This window comes from Microtus oregoni, unplaced genomic scaffold (assembly GCF_018167655.1).
Source record: "Microtus oregoni isolate MIOR12 unplaced genomic scaffold, Mior012 000024F_ref0000369, whole genome shotgun sequence".
Taxonomy (NCBI): domain Eukaryota; kingdom Metazoa; phylum Chordata; class Mammalia; order Rodentia; family Cricetidae; genus Microtus; species Microtus oregoni.
Genome location: NW_024543083.1, coordinates 11,136,681 through 11,159,815, shown reverse-complemented (window position 1 = coordinate 11,159,815; position 23,135 = coordinate 11,136,681). Strand labels below are relative to the sequence as shown.

The 23,135-nt window shown below is 38.3% G+C and overlaps 1 protein-coding gene across 1 annotated transcript in view; it reads left to right on the top strand.

The window, feature by feature from the left end:
* The window catches only part of Kat6a (lysine acetyltransferase 6A), a 78,556-nt gene that overhangs the window by 25,904 nt on the left and 29,517 nt on the right, over positions 1-23,135 (top strand). Inside the window, exons 3-6 of the mRNA XM_041673933.1 lie at positions 12,906-13,014; positions 18,367-18,482; positions 18,992-19,073; positions 21,757-21,892. Of these exons, the coding sequence (XP_041529867.1) occupies positions 12,906-13,014; positions 18,367-18,482; positions 18,992-19,073; positions 21,757-21,892 (443 nt within the window). The remainder of the gene's footprint in view (positions 1-12,905; positions 13,015-18,366; positions 18,483-18,991; positions 19,074-21,756; positions 21,893-23,135) is intronic.

Sequence of the window (23,135 nt, the reverse complement as noted above, 5' to 3'; positions counted from 1 at the left end):
CTTCCTTTTCGTTTTTCGAGACCAGGGTATCTGTTTCTCTGTAGCTTTGGAGTCTGTCCTGGAACTCGCTCCGTAGACCAGGTTGGCCTTGAACTTGTAGAGATCCACCTGCTTTTGTTTCCAGAGTGCTGGGATTAAAGGCATACACCACTACTTCCTGGTGTGTTTCTTCCTCCTAAGAGATGTCAGTCCTGGTAGATCAGGACTCTGTCCTTTGACCTCATTTAGCTTTAATTGCTTTCTTAAAGATTTTGTTTCCAAATACAGAAAGATACTGTGAGTTAGGACTTCAACATATGCATTTTGAAGGAAAGGCAGTTTGGTTCGCTGACTTCCTGCAAATAGATGAATATGCTGCTTTAGTTGCGTATGCAGCTTGCAGAACAGGTTCATTTGGGTTCCCAGTCCATCATGGCAAGGCAGTTGTATCAGCAGGAACTGGAGGCAGGTGATAACATTGCGTCCTCAGCCAGAAAGCCCCAGGAGTGAATGCTGGTGTTCAGCTAGCTTTTTCCTTTTTATACAGTTTAGATTCTAGACTGTAGGAATGGTGTTGCTCATGGTCACATGGGTCTTCCATGCTCAGGTAAACCTTTGTGGATACACCCTCATAGACAGGCCCAAAGGCATGTTTTCTATGTTCATTCTGAATCCAGTTAAATTGATGCTAAAGACTAACTAGGTATGCCAAGTTATTAAGATATCTAACAGTATACCAGTCCAGACCTAGCCAGAGAAATTCAAGTCAACACTAGACATTTCTTTGGAGAGAGTAGTATAGAGAGTTGATAAAGCGGATAGATCTGAAATGAAAAGAAAAGGAACACTGAAATAACACAGAGAAGGTGTTAATTTACTGAAGCAGTTATTACCTCTTTGGATGAGGGAAGCAAGAGAGAAGTTTGAGTTTTTCAGTGGTTGGAGAAGCAGCTACATGGAGCTATCTCAACTTTGTGAAGAGGACCCACTGCCTGGTTGCTTCCAAAGGCTTGGACAAAGGACCCCACAATGCTGGGGCTCCTTATGACAGTGATTCTCAACCTTCCTAATGCTGCAACCTTTTAATACATACAGTTCCTCAATGCTGTGGTGCCTCCAACTGTAAAATTATTTTCATTGCTACTTTATAACTAATTTTGCTACTGTTACGAATTGTGATGCAAATATCTGTGTTTTCTGATGGTGTTAGGTGACAGCACTGCCTTATCTCAGTCTTCAAGATTACTTTAAAGGTTAAGTGTGTCGGTTATCATACCCCTTTATACTAAAGAGATGTCTTGTCCAGAATAATGCTAGAACTGGGAGAACCCAGTGTGTCTCTAAGCAATACTCCAACTGATTCTCAAGGGAAGGACACAAGGGACTGCCAAGGAAGGGATAAAATAATTTGGAGTAAGAACATAAGGTATTACCTTGGGCCAGGTGTGGTGATTCAAGCCTGTCTCAGCACTCAGGAAGCAGAGGCAAGAAGGTGATTGCAAGTCCAAGGCCAGCCGGGTTTACAATTTAAGTTCCAGATATCAAGACTGAAATCAGCAGAACCCTTTGTAAATAGGTGAGTAGATTAGGAGTAGAGGAAGGTGGAATGCTAGGGAGGTTGGTACTTGGAGAAGGGATTGGATGCTAGCATGTAGCAGTTAACCATTGGACTGTTAGGTTGATTGAGCCTTGTGAGTAATTGGGTAAAACATTTCAGGATTAATCTGACAGCAGTGTGTAGAAAACAGTTAGGACATAAAGCCAAGGGTGTCAGTACATATAAGAGATTGCATGTTAAACCTCAAGAGTCAGGTATATAAAAAACTGAAGTAGAAATGAGAACAAAGGAATCATCATTTGGAAAACCTGTTTGGATGACTGAGGAAGATGGGGTGTCACTGACAGAAAACAGCTCTCAGATAATCCCTAAACATTCGGAAGATAAGCCTCCACAGCTTCCTAGGATTCAGTTTAAATTCAGCAGCCCAGCAAGATGGCTCTGCAGGCAAGGGTGCTTGCTGCCAAGCCTGACAGTCTGAGTTCAGCCTCAAAGAGGGAGAACCAGCTCCCAAAGGCTGTTGTTCTCTGTCTGTGTCCAAGGGTGGCATGTGTACACACACAGTAAATAAATGTAATAAAAATGTTTAAAGAAATTAAATTTGACAAGCATTTCTATTATTGTTTGTCACCCAACTAAGTAATAAAAAGTCATTTAGTTTACTGTTAGATGATTACTTAATCTAAATTTATAAATTGACATATATAGTAAAAATGAAAGCTGAAATTGATTTTTACTAATCTAATTGACTTTCTTTTGCCACCAATCTTACCATTGTATCTGAATGTTGATGCTCTTGAATAAATTAGTGATAAAATTAATTCAATTTAGTTACACTTAATTACAGTTCCCCAGATTATAGAATTTAGTGGAGAGGCTTTGCATACATAACTGAATGACCTCTTTGGAAATAAACACTGTTCTCTGACACTGTAATCTAATTTCAAGAAAGTCTCATTTTAGTACATTTAGTTCATTTAATACTCAAGGTGATGATGGTGTGATTGAAGAATTAAAGAGTGTGACATAAACTGTCAAAAGGGATTTGGAAGGAGCTGAAGCTGTGGAAGGTGATTATAGGGAGGAAGTGGACTGCTCAGTAAAACGGAGATTGAAGACTTAACCTGGCTGAAGGGGAACATGGTGCTTCCGTGTCAAGTTTTTACCACCACCATCACCACCATCTCTCATTGTTTTAGAAAGACTTATTTTATTTATGTGCTTGTTTGTGTTTGGATGCTGTGTGGGTGGGTGCCCATGGAGGCCAGAGGAGAGTGTTTGGTCTCTTAGAACTGGAGTTATAGGCCAGGGGTTATAAACTGCCTTGTTTGGGTGTTAGGAACCAAACTCAGGTCCTCAGGAAGAGCAATAAGCTCTCTTAACCACTGAGCCATGTCTCCAGCCCCCTAGTACTCAACTTGAACATCTTTTTCATTTCCTTCATGATGGCATTCCTGAGAATAGTCCAGACCTAGTCTTTATCTTTTAGGTATTTATTATATATATAACAGGATGCTTTGGCAATAGATACTTTCAGTGTTTTGCATCTGCTAAAAATTAAGTTCTGTGAATTATATATCTTTGATAGAAAATTAATTTGTAGTTATATTTACCTGATTGTTGGAGAAGAAATGGTCAGGACAAAGTCCTGAAAATCACTGGGAGACTCAAAGAGGTAGGATCTAGGTTGTCACTTTAAGGAGAGATTTGAGAGAAGTTTATGGTGGTTCATGCAGAGTAATCTTACTAGATAAGAGAAATGGTGTCAGAAATAGATCTTTGATAATGAGTATTACTTGATGCACGATTTTTGATCCTTAGACTTGACTTGCAATGAAATTGTTAAGGTGAGTTATTTTTTATGTAACTAGATAAGAAAATTCAGCCTTTATGTAGGTATAATAAGTATGAAATAGTGAAATTTTAATTTCAGTAAAATTTTAATTATTAATAGTTGGTTTAAATTGTTTTGATTTTTGTGGAGCACTTCAGTTGCTTTTCTAAATCCAGTCAGCAGTACACATATAAGATAGCATAGGGAAAGAGTGTCACAGCAGTAGGTAAAAATACGGGGGTCAAAGTGAGGGCAATTTGTAGTGTACTCAAATCATGTCCTTCGTAAAAACATAATAAACCAGCTGTGGTTCTTTTCTTTGTTGCTGTGCTAAAATATACATGGAATAAGATTTTGTGGTTTAGCCATCTTTATGTACACTACATAAATACATTAGTTCATTCAGAATGTTGTGGAACCATAATTATCATTGTTCATTTCTAAGACTTTTTATCATCTCAGACTTTTTACCCATTAACCAATGACCTCTGCCCCAGACCCAGGATCTGCATTCTACTTCTCATTTCTTGAATTTGCTGGTCTTAGGTACCTAATAAAAAAAATGAAGTTCAAAGTGGCTTTTTATGATATACCGTTTGGTTTAAAAATGAGTTTTAGTAATTTAGTCCAACATTGTTTGCATGTCTTATAGATATTTTGTTTCAGGTCTGGAAGAATGGTGCATTCATTATTATCTTAGGGTTTTTATTGCTGTGAAGAGACACCATGGCCACAGCAACTCTTATAAAGGAAAACATTTCATTTGGGTGCAGCTTACAGTTTCAGAGGCGAGAAACATGGTAGGCATGCAGGCAGGCAGACATGATGCTGGAGAAGGAGCTGAGAATTCTACATCTTGATTTGCAGGCAACAGGAAGTGAACTGTTACACTATGCCTAGCTTAGGCCACAAAGCCCACCCTACAGTGACACACTACCTCCAACAAGGCCACACCTCCGAATAGTGCCACCCCTATGGCTTTATGAGGAACAATTACATTCAAACCACCACAATCATCTATTGTCTCATGTTAGTGTTACTAATCTTTGTCAGTATCACTGTTATATGAATTAGGTACTTCTTGAATGTCTTTTTGTCTTGAGACAGGCTCTTCCTGAATACCTGTTCATATATTTTCTTTATTCTAATTTTCACTAGGCTTTAAAAAGACTGTATCTCATGATAAATTTGGAGGTCTCAAAAATGCCCCTTATATAAGATATATTTCATGCTATAAATTTCAAATAACCGAAGTCACTGGATTAGTTTTCTTATTGTGTGTTTTTCAAAGATGGTTTCAAAAGTTCATTTGTTTGTTTCAATGCTGCCATCTGGTGACTATTGGGAATATCTCAGCATGGTGCTTAAAGGGGCAGTGCATCTTTATAAAAAGTGGCTCAACATCTTATACTTGGTGCAACCCCATAATGTCATATAACTGAATGTGGGGCTTTAAAAAATGCAGTAACAGTGGACGGTCTTGAATGTGCAACAGACAAAAATTAAATGAAAATCAAATGTGTAATAAACCAAATGTTTGTGGTATTGCTCACCTGTATCACATTGTACAATTTCCCTGTGTCCTTGGTTCTGAACCTACAACATGAGCACTGTGCACTGCCTCAACAGCATCACTGAACATTACCCAGAATGCCTCAGCTCACATTTGAAAAACAGTTATGAACTCCAGTGTTTTTACCATTCAGTTAAAACGTTTTCTACTGGTACAGAGACATAGTGCTTTATTTGTGGAAAACAATCACAATTATTAGTGTGTACCTGTTGTCATTCTTCTTCATGTGAGTATCAAAACTGTATCTTTGGATTGTGTTGTGTCAGAGTGGTTGTTTTTTAAGATTACTATTTGAGTTGCTGACAAAGTTCATAAAAAGTTAAATGAATTTTGAGTTTGGTTTAAGACAGAATTTCTCTAATTTATAAATGGCCCTAATCATACTTCTGACATTTTGTACTATGTATTTAGGTTAAAAAAAAAAGCACTTGCACAATTGTAGTATTGGTTGATTTTGAACAGCGTTGAAGAGGCACTGTGCCTTGCACTTTCAGACATCCATCCAAGATTTAATTCTTTATGTAAAAAAATAAATAAACCTATCCATTTTACTATACAAATTTACTTTAATCTTTAATAAATGGTAAAATACCAAAGAACTATTTTAAATTTCATTACGATTTACTATTACTAAATATAATTTGTATATCTATTTTTTTATGTCTTTATAACTGGGCTTGTATAAAAAGTTTTTTGGGCCAAAAGAGGTCACAGTGAAAGGAAGCCCTGACATAAACAGCAGACATAAAGTACAACTGGAGTACTCCCAGAGTCCAGTGCTTCAGAGAGCGCACCAGAGGTGAGTGGTAGTGAGGAAGCCTCACCTGGTTGTCCAGGCTATGACATCATTGTGAGAGGACTCTGTAAACACCCATGCATCAGTATACTGTGTTTCATTTTTCTTTCCATATGAAGTACTATTTTTATTGTTTTTATTCTGCCAGGTATTCTATAGTATATGTATGCAGTGTTTATTATTTGTTGTGCACTGTTGTCAGCATTTGTAATGTATTGTTTTAAACAGATAAAAACCAAAACCTCTATAGAGTTTACAGTAGTTGACAGATGTCAGTTAGGTAACATACACATATTAATTAATGAAAAGAATTAAGGAAATAAGTAAAGCAAGGAAGGCCCTTGTGATTATTATGGCGGGTGGATTGCTTTGACGTGTTTACTAGGGTGTTAGAGAAAGCCTTACTGACAAGACTCTAGTAGAGATCAGAGAGATTTAGACCAGCAGTCTATATAGAAGAGAGCAGATCAGAGGCCCTGCTTAGGTTTTCCTGACTTGTGAGGAAAATGGAAGCAGAGGTGATAGAGGGGGATGTTGGAGGTTAGAGCAGTAGGTGGTGAGGTCAGATGTGTGTGGTGGGTAGGATTTGGAGTTAGGCTGCTGCAGGTCACACAGTGTCTTGTGGTTCACTTGGCATTTTAATCTGCAACGGAGACTTGTTCTAGATGGTTTGAGGCAACTAAATCACATGCTTCACTTAACTCTTAACGGGTTCACTCTGGTTGCTGTGTTTAATGGAGTGTAAATTTAGCTGCAGGAATCAGTTTACTTTTATATAAATCATGGGAACAGTAAGGTACAAGGATTATGCTTGGACAGGTCTATAAACAGTCATTATATAGCATATTGTCTGGTTTCTTGTAGACCTTTATGAATTACCAGTACTGTTCAGTTTGTCTCAGTGATGATACAAGAGAATCGAAGTCTTGGTTGTAGAGTCTTACTTGGAAAGCTTAAAATATTCTTCTGTTTGTGTTCTTTTAAAAAAAATATTTTTTACTTGATCTGAAGCAATAGGTCAATATATCACACTACTTTCTTTTGTTTATGTCGTTTTGTACATACACATGTACTTTTCCTCCTATTTTGCATATTGAATTTTGTTTTTTCAAATTAAAAATATTTTAAGTTAACATACACAATAATTAGTTTCAAAACATACATTTTTCTTTTCTTTTTGTAAGTGTATAGGTTCCCCCCACCCCCACGTATGTCTATGTAAGATATTCGTGCCCGATCTCCACAGAGGCCGAAAGAGGGCACCAAATCCTCTGGGACTAGAGTTGCAGACAGTTGTGAGCTAGGAATTGAACTTGGGTTCAGAACAGCCAGTGTTTTTAACCTGAGCCATCTCTCTAGTCCCACACACATTGTTACTAACTTTTCTTCCTTCCCCTTCCCTTCCCTTCCCTTCCTCTTCCTGATCCCTCGAGTCCTCTAGTCTCTCTCGTCTCCTGCTGCTTTCATGTTGCCTATATTCACCCACCCTCTCATGAACCCAGGACAGGTTTAGTCATGTATCATTGCCTTAAAGGAACAAGTAACAAGGCAGCCAGTTTATAATGTCCCACACACTGCTTGAATGAATAGATTTGAATGACCTCAGTAAATTTGACTTGTGGTAAACAAAGCCCAGTTTGTACTGGGTGATTTCACTTTATGTACTGTCCTCCAGTTTAATCCATGTTGCAAATGACAAAATTACATTAATTTTGGTATTGAGTGAAAAATCATTGAAGACATATTTTGAAACAGATTATTGTATAATCTATTGTGTATCTGTCTGTCTTGTCTAGCTGTATGTATAGATAGGTTCTTGCTCTGTACCTCAGGTTGGCCTCCAGTTCTTGATTCTTCTGCCTCAGGGGTTAGAGTAAGAGCAGTTATTGCCATACCTGGCCGGTGATGTTGCCCTTTGTTGTAGCAGAGAGGTGGAGGCTATTCTGCAAGGACTCCACTTTTCTTTCCTCTGTTTTCTTTATTGATGCATGCTTTTCTGATGTTGTCTTGATTAGAAATATGTGGTTGAATCCAAATTCTGGTTGTTGTAATTGTAAAGTAAGCTCTCTTAACTACTGAGCCATCTCCCCAACTCCTCCATTCTCCATTTTGATAGGCAATGTTTTTGTTAGGTTCTTTTTGGCTTCAGCTAGTTTTACCTCTGAAATTCTTCTATCATTGCTTTTCTTGTGTTGTAGAATGTTCCATCTAGCCGATTCATGACACACTTTTGGCAGTTGACTTCCCTCCCTTCCTCCCTTCTTTCCTTTTTCCTGAAGCTGAGGACTGAACCCAGGGAAGTGTTCTACCACTGAAGTAAAAATCTAGCCCCAATTTTATTTCTTATTTTCCAGAAATAAGTAAAACTATAAGAAATGGCATGTTTAGCTTTCCCCATTTTTACTATTCCTGCCCCAAGGCACATATATCTCTGCACTACTCTACATTGTTAAAACCAGTCTTTACCTGCACTTTAAAAGTCACCCTTTTCCCTAAACCTTTGCTAGGAACGAAATCGTTCTGTACCGTTGTTTGTTACTGTTAGCTGTTACTAGATATATGTTGTGTACTTGGAGTACTATGGCTGGAAATTCAGCTTATTTAGAATTAATAAGCACAAGTAAGAGTAGCTATAGGCCTTGTTCTGTAGTGTGTTCCTACTTGTTTCTCTACCTGTTTGTTTGCATATTTGACTGTTCTATCCACTCTTCCACTTTATAAAATGGGTTTACCTTTCATGCCATATATTGAAGCCACATTTTTTTTCGATTTCTTGTCTGCTTTCTGTTCCCTTTATAACAGTGTTCATTTCTTACTGTAGTTCTTACGGTGTCCACACAAGCACTGGTATTCTGTGTAATAAGGTATCCAAGTGCAGAATACAATCAATATTTTATTTTTCAATCACAGTTCTATACTACTATGTCAGGATGGCTGTCCCTGGGAAGAAAGGAAGAAGTAGCATATTGGGAAGGATTGCTGAGGTCTAATGTTCATGTGACCTGGGTGCTGGTTCTATGGGTATTGATTACATAATAATTTAGGGAGTACACTTACAGTCTGTACTTGTATGTTTTAATTAGAAAGTTAACGTTTACATTTAAAGAAATGAATAAACATTGATAGAAATGTGATTATTTAAAAGAAATATCAGTGGTGATTTGGCTATTAATGTTCAGAATTTAGTAGAGACAATGGTCTAGAGAAGAATTTTAATGACATCAACAAGCAGATGATAACTGAAAGCACCTAGTCAGATCGAGTGGATTGAAAAGAATAGAGTAAGGAATAGGAAAATGGATGTCAAAGATGAGGAACACCAGTGTTTATAGGTGTTGGAAGGAAAGAAAGGACAGCAAGGAGACCAGACTGAAACATTTGCAAAAACAACCTCACTACACATAGACAGTGCTTGTTGGTGACACTGTAAGAACTACTTAAATATCATACTTACTATGTGTGATATTCATAAAAGTTGTTTATAAAAACTTGGCCATGCTTTTGTCTCAGTGACTTTTCTGTCACAGTGAATTGACACTATGATCAAGGCAGCTTATCAAAGCAAGCATTTAGTGTAGCTTCACAAGGTGAGTCTCTTCATAGCAGCAGGCAGGCAGGTTCAGGCATGGTGTTGGAGCTGGTGAGAGTATACATGTTGAGACAACAATCACAAGGAAGAGAAATGCGAGCTTTCTTACAGTTTCAGAGATACTCCATAATCATCATGGTGGGAAGTGTTGCAGCAGGCAGTGTACTGTTGAAGTAGCTGAAGGCTCTACATCTTGATCCAAAGGCAGCAGGGTGAGGTGAGTGATGGGTAGGAAGAGAGAGACTCTGGGACTACTGTGGGCTTTTAAAATCTCAAAGCCCACTCCCAGTGACACGCTTCATCCACAAGGCCACAACTCCTAATCCTTCCCAACAGTTCACCAGCTAGGAACCAAGCATTTAAATATATGAGTCTATGGCAGCCATTCTCATTCAAACCACCACCATCTGTCTGTATTTGTTAGGGTTCTCTAGAGTCACAGAATTTATGGAATGAAAATCAATATACACACGCACCTCTCTCTCTCTCTCTCTCTCTCTATATATATATATATATATATATATACACACACACACACACACACACACACACACACACACATATATAAAGAGAGAGTGTGTGTGTGTGTGTTCCCATATATGTGGAAATTATTGGAATGACTTACAGGCTACAATCCAATAATGAATAATGGCTAGTTGTGGATTAAAAGTCCAAGAATCTTGCAATGAAAGAATAAATAAAAAAGAAAGGCAAAGTGAGTACCTTTTTGGTAGACCTTGCCAAAGTATGCCACTAAACAAATACCACACACAACAGAGTTAGTGCAAAAGGTTTATTGGGGAAGATTGGAAGAGTGAAAGGCCATGCCAAAGTGGAAACTTGAGAGAGGCAGACTGACAAGAGGAAGAGAAACAAGAGAGAAAAGAAGAGGTAAGAGAGGAAAGAAAAGACCAAGAGGAGCAAGAGATAAGAGAGATTAGAGACCAGAGAGCCAGCCGTGCTTTGACCGGCACTTTTAAAGGGTGCAAATGTCTGGGTGGTGGTGGTGCATGCCTTTAATCCCAGCATTTGGAAGGTAGAAGCAAACTCTGTGAGTTTGAGACCAGCCTGGTCTACAGGAGCTAGTTCCAGGACAGGCTCCAAAGCTACAGAGAAACCCTGTCTTGAAAAACCAAAAGAAAAAAGGTGCAAATGTCACATAGCTGACAGTGGAAAGGCACCTGGCTTCAGTAGTTGCTCAGTTCCATGAGGCTGGGTGTTTATTGCTGGTCTTCTGTCTATGCTGGAATCCCAAAGAAGTAGGCTCCAGTGCCAGTGAAGGAGTGGATGAGCTGACAAGGCAAGGGCAGGCCTCGCTTCTAACAGAAGGTGTGGTCCATATTTAAGGTGTGTCTTCTGGCTCAAGATGTAGATCAAAACCATGTTGTCTTCTTGCCTCACGATCTGCATCACAAGCATGCCCTCCATTTCTGAATTGTAGTTCATTCCAGATATAGTCAAGTTGACAACCAAGAATAGCCATCACACCATCCCTCTCTGCTTAAAATCTTGCAGTGGGACATTAGAGGCCATACCATAAACCCCATATTTATGAACTACAGTCTGCCTGTGTTCTAGGCCTTTACAGTTTACTTCTTAAAATTTTCACTCCTATATGAAGTCTGCCCTACCTTTAGTTCTTGTTCCCTATTCCTTTTTAAGGAAAAGCCGTGGTAGCCTTCTCCACCCCATAGTATTAATTACGGCAACTTCTAGCTGTTCACCTCTCATTTGATCTTTCCACTCCACACTGTTATTAGCACAGTTGTGTTGGTTATTTTAAAATGATTTTTAAATGTGTCAATATTATACCCAACTTTTCCATATCTGTTTCTCTTTTAAGATTTTACTAGCCACTAAAACATTAATTTTTTTGGTCTTAGCTGTTATTCCTGGGAAAAACCATCAATTCCGTGTAACCTAGAGTGACCTTAAACTTCTTACCTTTGCCTTCCTGTGTTAGTTTTACAGGTGTGTGCTGCCTCACCTGTATGTGGTGCTAGGGATCAGTGCCAGGTTTTCATGCGTGCTAGGCAAGTACTCTACCAACTGAGCTACATAGCCAGCTTCATCTGGCTCACTAACTTCTTATTGCTCTTTTTTTTTAATTACTTTATTTTATTTTTGCCTGAAGAATAAAATCCAAGTCTTGAGAGATAGCTTAGTGGGTAAAGTGCTTCCTAGGCAAGCGTAAGTACCCAAGTTTGGATCTCCAGCACCTACATAAAGGTTCCTGCAGTCAGGTGGGCAGTGGAGACAGAATACCCTGAAGTTCATGGGCTAAACTACCCTGGTGAATGCAGGAGCAAGCAACAGGAACCCTTTCTCAAAGGGGAGAAGGCAAGGACCAAAAATAACTGAAGTTTTCTTCCAACCTGCACATGCATGCAATGGCACACACCTGCACTCACACACACGGACACACACAGTGATTGGGGAAGAGTCTCATTCCTTTCTTCAACTGTAAATTACGTTTAGCCTTTTAAGGATATAGTTTATGTATAAAAGTTGAAAATACTCTTTGGACTGGAGAGGGAGGGGGAGAGGAGTGGGGAGAGGGGGAGAAGGGTGGGAAGAGCGGGAGGGAAATGGGAGGCTGGGAGGAGGCGGAAACTTGTTTTTTTCCTTTTCTCAAAAAAAAAAAAGTTGAAAATAATGGATTGGAGAGATGGCTTAGTGTTTTAGAACGTACAGCTCTTGCAGAGGACCCAGGTTCAAATCTTAGGAACTACATGGGGGTTCATAACCATCTGTAACTCCAGTTCTGGAGGATCTGACAGCCTTTTCTGGTCTCTAGGTACCAGGCATGTACAAATGCACATATATACCTCCTACCAGCAAAGTACTCATATACATTAAAAAAATCTTTAAAACTAAACATAAGTGGAAAATATTTAATGTATACATTCTCTTGATTTGAAAAGATCAATTTCTTCAGTTTTACAAAGTGATTTAGCCCTTTTCTGTTTTGTTTTGTTTCTCTCTGGTTTTCCTCCCTTACACAGAAGCATTGCACTTAAAACTGGCTTTAGCATTGTGTACATCAGAGTCCTTCCTATTGATAATAACTGTATTGCCTTCTCTCCATTTCAAGTATGGGGTAGAGGGAAGCACTTTGAAGGTGAAATAGACACTTTGCTTCTATGTGTTTGTCACTTGACCAGCTTACTAAGTACTCATTAACAGGAGTGGAGGAAGTGGTAAATGTACCCTATCTTGTCTTCCAAATCACAGTGGGAATTTCTCTCTTAGGCCAGTACTACATAGAGTAGTAGTGTTTATTTCTTGTTTCTTATAGTACTTAACTGTGTTCTGTCTTATATTATGCTTTTGTATATGTTTTTCCAGATCACATGTATCCCAGATAATGATCCGATCCTAGATATAATTAGTTTTGTGCTTACACCTTGGCTAAAAGCAAGCTTTATGAAAACTTACTAAGTAGGGATTTTAGGAAGAGTGATATAATTGTCCCAAAGTTATGTAAACTCAGAATAGAATGTAAAACTAATTTTAATTTTATGTTACTTCTAAAAAATGTACTAGTAGTGGAATCAATTCTGTTTTTCTCTGCAGCCAGTTGCTGAACCAATACCCATCTGTAGTTTCTGTCTTGGTACAAAAGAACAAAACCGGGAAAAGAAGCCTGAGGAACTCATCTCCTGCGCAGACTGTGGCAATAGTGGTATGTGGCTTCCTGTTTGCCTTCTAACACATCTGCAAGACAAGGAGAAGGTTGCCTAAATGAGTTGGTATTTTTTTATCTTTGCCAAAAGCGTGCTTTAACTTAATTCTGAGTTGAGCTTTTACACTACAGAGGAATTTGAATGGCTGAAATGTTTAGTTAATTTTAGTATTTCAGGTGTTTTTAGTAAATGTTCTGTGAACTTATATTTTTCTGATCTTTATATTTCATATTAAGTGCCTGTTGAAATCCCGCAGTCAGTTTAAAGTGTTTTGTTTGTTTGTTTGTTTGTTTAAATAAACACACTTCAGGCTGATGCACAAGCTTGAGGACCCAATCTAATCCCTAGAGCCAGTGTAACATTTAGCCAAGTATGCTAGTGTGCATTTGTAATCTCAGCACTGTGGGATGGGGACAGGGCGATCCCTGGGGCTTGCTAGCTGGACAACCTAGCCGATTTAATGACCTCAGGTCAGTAAGAGACCCTGTCTCAAAACATGTGAATGACTCCTCAGGAGCTGCAGCTGAATGCAGGTGTGCACACACATGCAACCTCACTACTTTTTTTTTTCTTTATTTGTATCAGACTTCATGCATAGACCAGAAAGAGAGAAGGTTTGTTTTTCTAGATTGTCACATCTTGGTGACATTGGAGATTATTGTACCTATGAAATCCTGAGCCTATAGAAAGATTTTTTTCTGAGTCTTCTAATATCCTCATTCCAGAGATATTCTTACTCTATCTTGTATATTTAGGGATCTACAAGATGTTGCAGGACAACTTTAATAAAGCAGCATTGTCTTTATCATTGTTTGCATTTTCAGTGTTTTTAACAGTAACAGTCAGGATTTGGACCAGAATACAGAAGTTGTGGTAGGTACTTAAAGAAGTTAATGTTGGAATTAGGTATTTATGAAATCATTGGAAGTGCTGATAAGTTAGGCTTTGGAGCCTAAGACTCCTGCAGAAGTGACTACCAGGCTGTAAAGCTGTCCTGTATTTTTCTAGTAGGGAGAACTGGAAATAGGAAGGCTCTATTAAAAGTTGTGAGTTCTTGGTCCTGAGATGCCGATTTGGCTGTCATTATTATCTACAGGACACCAGAACACTGTTTTCTTCATGACTCTGCTTATTGTTAGGAAATAATGCTAGAGAAGGAAGACTACTGTTGTCTCATTTTTACCTCAAAGATCCCCTGAGCATGCCCAGATGGCAGAGTGCATTTTACTCCTAGAGTCTAAGTGGGAAGGTGCCTGTAAGTATAAGTTTCTGCTTTGGAGTGCACTGGAACCCAGGGCTTTACACATGGTGGACAAGTGCTCTACCAAGTGAGCTACATCCCAGCTCAAGCTTTTGAGTTTTTATTTATAGAAGCATTAGAAGAAGATGGGAATAAATCTTGAGTGCTGAAAGACCATAAATAGTACAATATCATAAGCAAAAGCGAACTCTGGGTAGGTTTTATAGTAAAACACAAAAGCTATTAAAAAAAACAGTGGTTAGATAAAAATATAGCAGCATGTTGTATAATGCAGTGATTTCCTATTTTAGTAATGGAGTTCTTCTCAGAAATTAATTTTATGAGCTATGAAAGAGAATATAAAGCTAATTGTTTTTCCAGTACTAACTCTTTCATGGGTTTTTTATTTTTTTTACTTTTGATAGTGGGTAAATTCATAAAAGTGTATTTGGTAGTGAAAGTGTAAAATCCAGTGTGAAGTTCCATAGCGTCTAGTCCAGTGACTTTTAACTATATATACTCACTGAGACATGTAGACTTTGGATCTGTTTGTCTTTGTGTGTGTGTGTGTGTTTACTTGCAAGTTTTTTTAAATCTATAAAAATAATAATAGCAGTTGTTTATTGCTACAGAAATAAATTAAACTAAGACTTTGCAGCTTATCAATGATAGACATTTTAATTTTATACTGTTTCTGTGCCTTGGGAATTTGGAAGTGGCTTATCTGGGCACTGTGACTTGATATCTTATGAGGATATACTTAGGATTTTAATTGGTATTTCAGACACCTAAAGCTTCTATGATGGCTCATTTACCTGGCCCGCAAATTAAGGCTGTTGCCTGGTGAAAAGAATCCTCAGTTTTTTGCCATGTGGACCTGTAGATGATGCTGTGTGTGAATATCCACAACATAGCAGCTGGCTTTCTCTGAGCACATCCACAAAAAACAAGGAAGAATCTTGAGTATCTTCTGTAACGGCTGTGTAGAAGCCATGCTGTCATTTCAGATCAACCCTACTTCATTGTGAGAACACATCTACTTAGGGGGGAAAGGCAGTTTGGAAACTGGCTATAACAGTGATTAAGGAAGAAAGCATGAGCATAGTCACATCTGTAAATTGACATTTTCTAAAATATTTTAAAACATGTTATTTTTCTGCAGGCACAGGGGCTGCACTTTAATCTCTTGCTGTTTAGCCAACAAATATGGTTTTGCAGTTACTGGCTTGCTTCTCTGCCAGTGGCCCGACTACTCAGGCCTTGGCCTGGTGGGAATTTTGTTCCCGCAGGCACCAGCCATGTTGCTGCCACCAAGTAGAGTTTTTATTAAATCTCTGTCGTTCTGTTTATCAGTAAGATTCAGGAGACAAAGGCTGGAGTGAAAACCTGCTAGCTCAGAGAGGTTGAGTAGCAACTAGTTGGCCTTCTCTCTTTGCCACCATCTATGAAAGAGAGTGTACTCCACTCCTGCAGAACCCATGCTACTCTAAGTCCCTCCCTGGTACTTCTTATGCGTCTCTTTGTCGTCTTATAGAGACCCTATGATTCTCTATGATTATTTTCTGTCAACTAGTTGATCACTCCGCCTCCTGACCCAATGTTGATTTTATTTAATTAATGCAGACACAAACCCGGGGGTCGCAGTGTGATCAAATATCCCACAACAATACATCAATAACCCTTAATAAAAAGATCAAGAATACTTTGGGGAAAATAATTACATTATGTATGGGAAAGATTCAAAGCTATATGAGTTAAAAAAAATACTTTTCTAAGCATGAACTCTAAAGAGTCTGTGAACAAGCACCTTACATAAATGAAAGCAATTGCTGAACATATAAAAAGAGCTTTACCTATAGAATGACAAGAATGCATGCCAAATGTAAGTTTTAGAGTTTAAAACAGTATGTATTGGAAGCTCAGTGCATACTCGAGTGAAGTGCAATGAAGTGTTCATACTTGGTTACTGGCACTGGACATTACAGCATGACTTGGAAATGTTTACCCGTACATTTAAACCAGTACAATTGAAAATGCCATTGCATTTACCAGTCTTCCTTCTGGGAGGTTCCCCCACCCTCATAGTGTTAATTTAAAGTGAGAAACCTGTAGCCATGATGTCTAGGGTTAAGGTTTCTATTGCTGGGATCAAGCACCATGCAGAAAGAGGGAAAGGGGGCTTACATCACAGTCCATTATTGCAACAAGTCAGTGCAGAAACGCAAGTAGAGGCTGTGGGGAACAGTGCTTACTGGCTGGCTCAGCCTGCCTTTTTAAAGCACCTAGAGACCACCTGCCCAGGGTGATGCTCTTACCACATTAATTTTTAATCAAGATAGCACCCCACACACTTGCCCTGCAGACAAGTCTTATTGAAGCATTTTCTCACTTTGGAATCTCTCTTCCAAGATATGTATAGGTTTGTGTCCGGTTGAAAATCAACCAGTAAGTATTTAACAATAGGGAAATGGTCATGGGGGTGATCACTTATCAAATAAGTATTGTATAATGTGTTTAAAGAATAAAAACATGTGAAGTTTACTAGAATTAAATAATGAAAAGCAAAACAAACTACACATTCTGTGTTCTATAGCTGTGACTTTCAGCTAGTTTTAGAAGGAAAGTAAAACATGAAAATGGCTATTATTAGAGATCATGTATGTAGGCCACACTTCCTCTCTTGCTTTTCTTCAGTGTCCATGTTTTGATGACAAGCTTACTACCTCATCGATTCTTTAGAAATGGGGAAAAGAGAAAAGATTACTGTTAAAGCACTGGAACTAAAGCATTGATCTAATTATTTCTTGGTCAATAAAAACTCAGGAGTCAGATATTGGGGTAAAATCCTGATTGATTGGAGAAGCAGTGGAGAAGTGACCAGTGACATACTCTTTTTCTCTATCCTTCCTTGATCCCAAAGGGCCTAGAATCCAAGCTCCACCCTACTACTTCCTGTGTCTATATGGCCTGGGTCCTCCAAAACCTGTATGGCTAATTTCAGTTAGCTAGTAGCTAGTCCTGCCCTCTGATTTGAGATAAAGCCTCGAGAGTGTCAGAGTGCAACCAAAATATCCCACAACATGAACAAATGTAGCTGAGTCTGAAAACTGGAGAATCAACGTGATACTGATTTGTGGGAGTAGACTCCATCCCTTCCTTTCCACTGCTGCTCCCTCCAGCTGCTGTTGTCGCTCATCCTAGGAGAAATGCTACTTTTCTTTTAGTTGTAGCTTAAATCATAAGTATGTAATTGTTTAAGGTTTGGTCTTTTTATCCTATATTTTTAAATTATGAAACTAAACTGTTCCCATTAAACAGTGAGATCATAGCCAGTGAAATGGCTCAGTGGGTAGGGAATTTATCACCAAGCAAACAGCCTGAGTTTGAGGCAGGAGAGAACCGACTCCTGTAAACTGCCCTTTGACTTTTGTTCATGCCTGTGTGTACTCACATATGTACTCACACACAGTGAGTAAATAAATAATAATAATACCAACAATAATTGTATTTGGAATGGCAAGATGGCTTAGCAAGTAAAGTCACTCTCTCTGAAAGCTGGTAACCCATCAGAACCCATGTAAAGGTGGAAGGAGGGAACTAACTCCAAAAGTGCCCTCCAACTTCTATATTCCAACTCTGACACACATGTATCCACCCTCAAATAATTTAAAACACTTTTAAAATGAGACATAAAAATGGGTATAAATGTGAGCCAAAATCGTTCTTTAAAATATTTACAGCTCTATTTGCTAGAGTGTTACCAAAATGTGTATAAATAGGTTTTTGTGTGTTTTTTCAGAAGTGGCCTGGGCATATTTGTATTTATATAATTACTAGCATGTGTACAAGCATACTACTTTGATGCAGGCTCAGAACAAGTTTGGATATGATTTTTATGCTTACAATGTGGGCAGATGTGCTAAATCCTGTTTGGTTTTAGGAAAACTGACTTGGAGTGCCAAGTCTTGATGACACATTGTATGGCAAGCTTCCAGGAGTATCTTTCTTTATCTGATATAGTTAAGATAATTGCCATTTTTGTACCATTTATATAGTATAATTACAAAATAACTTTTGATTTTTCATCACTGAAGTTTTTTTCTTTTATTAGGCCATCCATCCTGTCTAAAGTTTTCCACAGAACTGACAGCGAGAGTGAAGGCCTTAAGGTGGCAGTGCATCGAGTGTAAAACCTGCAGCTCTTGTCGTGATCAAGGCAAAAATGCAGTGAGTGTCTTGTCTCTGCTCTGGCTATCCCATTCAGTAGCCCTTTCCAGGTAGAGATCATTTGTTTGGAATACTGTCGTCGTGAATGTAGGCTGCTCCGAGGTGATTTGTAAAGCAGCTTGACCATGTATTTGCAGAGATATAAACTGTTTTCAAGAAAACTCCCAATTCTTTTGAGCACTATAGAGGTATTGATTTATGAATTATTTATTGTTTTTTTTTCCTAAATACAAGTCATGCTTTTGATTTTTAAGACAGATTGGGGTTAGCTCTTATCTGTCTATGAATGTACTAAGAAATATTGAACCTGTAGTTCTTCACCAAGATTGAATGAAGCGAAACTTTTTGCTAACTCAGACTGTTTCCTGAGTTAATACTAATTAAGGAAAGTTTTAATATGGTAATATTTGAAGCTTCCCAGGCTTAACAAGTCCTGAAATTTTTCTATCTCCTAAGGTTAAGCAAAACTATCTTTTCCTTTTTCTTTTCTTTCTTTTTTTTTTTTAAAGGATAACATGCTCTTTTGTGACTCATGTGACCGAGGTTTTCACATGGAGTGTTGTGATCCGCCACTCACACGGATGCCAAAAGGTGAGAATCCTTACTGAAAAATCATATAACGTCCCTGAGAAAAAGGGTATTAGTGAAAGCACATTTTATCTGCTGTTAAGATGAAGAAAATAACTGATTTTTATTTTGAGATTGTATAGACAGCTGACATCTTAAAGGTAGAATATACTTTCTGTTAAACTTACTAACATTTTTAAAATTTATTTCCACTTATTTTCAACATTGCAGTGTCTATGCAGGAAGAAATGGTTTAGGTTTAAGTACTTGCTTGTCTTTAGCTAGAAGCTAAAGTACTTAGCTCGTGTGGTATCTTGAGATCTCTCCTTTAAAGGAGAAAATGAGGTTGCCGGGAATTGAACTCAGGACCTCTGGAAGAGCAGACACTGCTTTTAACAACTGAGCCATCTCTCCAGCCCTAAAGGAGAAAATGAAATTGTATTAGAATGTATTGGCTGTAACTCTGCTCAGTGCTTTTCAGGGCCCTAGACTTAGATATGATTTATTCAAACCAAATAAGTACCCAAATCATAAGGTATGGCTTAATGCTATTAGATTCTTTTGACACTTGTTCCTTAAGAGATACTGACTGGGATATAATTGCTCTTTGGTTAGATTTCCATAAAGAACCATTTGATCATATGTTTACAATTATAAAAGAGAATGTCAAGCTTTGTCTAGTGGCATAGAACTATAATCCCAATTTTCCTGGGCATCCTGAGAGACAGGGATCATTCAAGGTTTGCCTGAACAAAGTGAATTCAAGGCCAGTCTAGGTAACTTTTTGTGACCCCATTTTCTGTTTTAGAAAGAAGAAAGGTCCAGAGAAGTAACTCAGTAGGTTGCAGTGACAGGAGACTGTTTCAGTTTAGTTGGCACCCCGTTTTCCCTACTACATGCCCATAGATTCTTATTTGAACTCTTGATTTTGATTTGTAATTTCCTACATTTGACACTTGTAGGATATTTGGTAATGTCTGCTTAGAGGTGAAAAGGGACTCAATCACAGTTTACAGCCACTGATAGTTCTTCCTTCAGCTACCCTTGTGCCATCCTATTGTCACTGTTTGAAACACCCTAAGTATTTTACACGCACGCACACACACACACACACACACACACACACACACACACACCACACACACACACACACCCGCTAAGACAGGGTTTCTCTGTATAGTCCTGGCTGTCCTGGAACTCAACTGTGTAGACCAGGCTGACCTCTAACTCAGAGATCTGCCTGCCTCTGCCTCCTGAGTGCTGGGATCAAAGCTGTGTGCCACCACTGCCTGGCATGAATAACTCTCTTTACCTCTCCTTTGCATCTGTTTGAAGTTGAGATATGAGGCCACCTGAGACTCTTTCAAGATAAGGAGATTTTCATAGGAATTCTTTCCTGTGCGTTTAGCTTCTACAAAGGGAGTTTTATAGCAGCTTATGGCAGGAAAGATTTTGTTTTGAATTTATTTAGACTTAGAGAAAGCTGGAAAAATAGTAGAGCATAGTTATCTTCTTATTAGCTTGCCTAATGTTATCATTTTACAAAAAATCATAAGACTCAAAATCCAGAAAGTCAAGATGTGATAACTAGAGATCTCATTTGAATTCTCTAGATCCATGTAGGATCTCCCACTTAGTGTCATACCTCTTCGATTGTCTTCAGCCTGTGATAATTATTCAAACTGTCTTTCCTGACCTTAACTTACTTGGAGAGTACTAGTCCGTTATTTCAGCACATTTATGATTAGATCAAGTTTATAAGTTTGACAATAAGATGACGTGCTGCTCTTCCTAGTGTATCACAACATGTAGGTAGTAGTGATATATACTTTATTTCTGATCACTTAGTTAAAGTCATAAAGAAACCCGCCAGGTTTTCCCTGTTGCCTATTACCTAGCAACTCAATCTTTCTTGCCTATGTAGTTGTTAATGTGGTATCTGCATAATGGTGACTGTCTAGTCCACATTCTTTCTAAACTGACTAATCAAAATTCTGTTACCACCTTCTGAAAAATCATTTATTAAATTGCTTAAATCATTAGCAACACATGAGCTTTTTATTCTATGGATGATTTTTTCATTTTTTTAATTTTTTGGCCATTGGAAACACCTTCAAGTTGACTGCCAAGTCCTTTTGAGGTTCCCCTCTGACTATTTTCTGGCATTATAATCTTCCAAACTGTTGGTTTTCCCCTTCCTTGTCCTGTAATCAATCATTTGTCTAAGAAACTGGCTCTTTATTGTAGGATTGTAATTAGGTGCTAATATCTGTGTCCTACTTACAAAGCAGAATTTCATTCTTTCCTTTCCCTTGTTTTTGTTTGTTTGTTTGTTTGTTTTGACACAGTGTCTCTGTTAGGTATCTAGCTATTCTAAAACTCAGTAAGCAGACTAGGTGGCCTCGAGCTCACAGAGATCTACCTGCTTCTGCTGGAATTAAAGGCATGTGCAACCGCACCCAGCTAGAGCAGAAATTTTTGACTGAGAATCAGGGACCCTGTCCATTTGCAAGCTTCGAGGGTGTGTATGAATTTCTTTTAGCTGTTTATAGATGCTGATATGTTTATGTTTTCCTGTCTTTTTTTCTTTCCCTGAAGCGTTTCATTAGATTTTCACATTAGTCCTTAACCTTATGGAGTTGGAATAGCTGAAATCTCTCAGTATATTTGTAGCTACATTTTTGTATAGAATTTTATTCTTTTACAGGCATGTGGATATGTCAAATATGTCGACCTAGGAAAAAAGGGCGAAAACTTCTACAAAAGAAGGCGGCGCAGATAAAACGGCGCTATGCTAATCCAATAGGACGTCCAAAAAACAGGTTAAAGAAACAAAACACGGTGTAAGTTGTACTCTTATGGCAAGGTGAGGGGAGAAAAGGATAGGGCCTTCTCCATAGTATAGGAGTCACTTGCTTTCTCTGTGAAAAAGAGTCCTGTTGTTATAACTGGTACTTTTATATACATGCTCACTTTTACTGGCTCTTAATAAAGTGCCAGGCAGGACTACCTAAGTGCCTTTTTTTCAGTCATTGAGTTCTTCCAGTGACCTAGTGAAATGTAGGTGCCATCGTTAACTTTATTTTTCAGAAGTGGAAGCTAAGGCATATAGATATTAATTTACATAAAGTTACACATTAAGTGTTGAACTGGGGTTAAAGCCTAAGTCTGGCACCAGACTGATGCTTAACTTTCCCTATGCTGCTCCTTGTGTAAAAGCAGCAGAGAAAAGCCTGCAGTCATGTGACTCTTACTGATGCAGCCTCAGTTGTTTATCTGTAGACACCAGCAGGTCACTGGGTCAGATCTTACTGAGATGACAACCAAGTCCCATTTGTGTTCTCCTGAGATAAAGGAATATGTTTTCATCTGTTATCAAAAAATCAAAAATTGTAGCTTGGGAAACAAGGGTATTTCTGGAAGTGTTGAGACAAGTTTCAGTAGCTTTCTCTGTTTTAGAAAAAACCTTTATAGTAATTCACCTTTGGTCATATAAAAAATGTTTTCAAATCTGTAAACCTTTTTAGTCTCAAATTTATGTACCTTTTCTACACTTAGTACTATCTTGAAGGTGATATAACAGAAATGAATGAGCATTAGCAGCCTGACATATTATAGAATCAGTATTCTAGTCGATGGTTTTCATCTTAAATCAGGCTCTAATTTGCCTTTAAACATGGTATTTTGATTTCTGATCTCTAGAGAGTAAGCATGTCTTTGTTTTTAGAGGTGAAATTATAACTCTTTGGCACAGTGATCACCGTGTTAGAGGATGTTATAACCTAGAAAGGTAGTTGGTCACTGATGTAATTCATTTGCCAGAGGAAGACAGTGAGGTTAGAGATGTGGTTTGTCCTAGATATATGACAGTAACAAAATTGGACAGACATGTATTCTAACTCCTACTCTAGGGTTCTTCCCACTATAGCTAGGCTTCCTGGAAATGGATGGTTCTAAGACAATATTACTGATTATAGTTTATAAATTTTCTTATTCTCTTCTTCCTCCTTCCCTCCTACCCTCCCTTCCTCCCCTCTCTCTTCCTCCCTCCCCTTTCATTCCTTTCTTTTTGACAGGTTCTCAGTG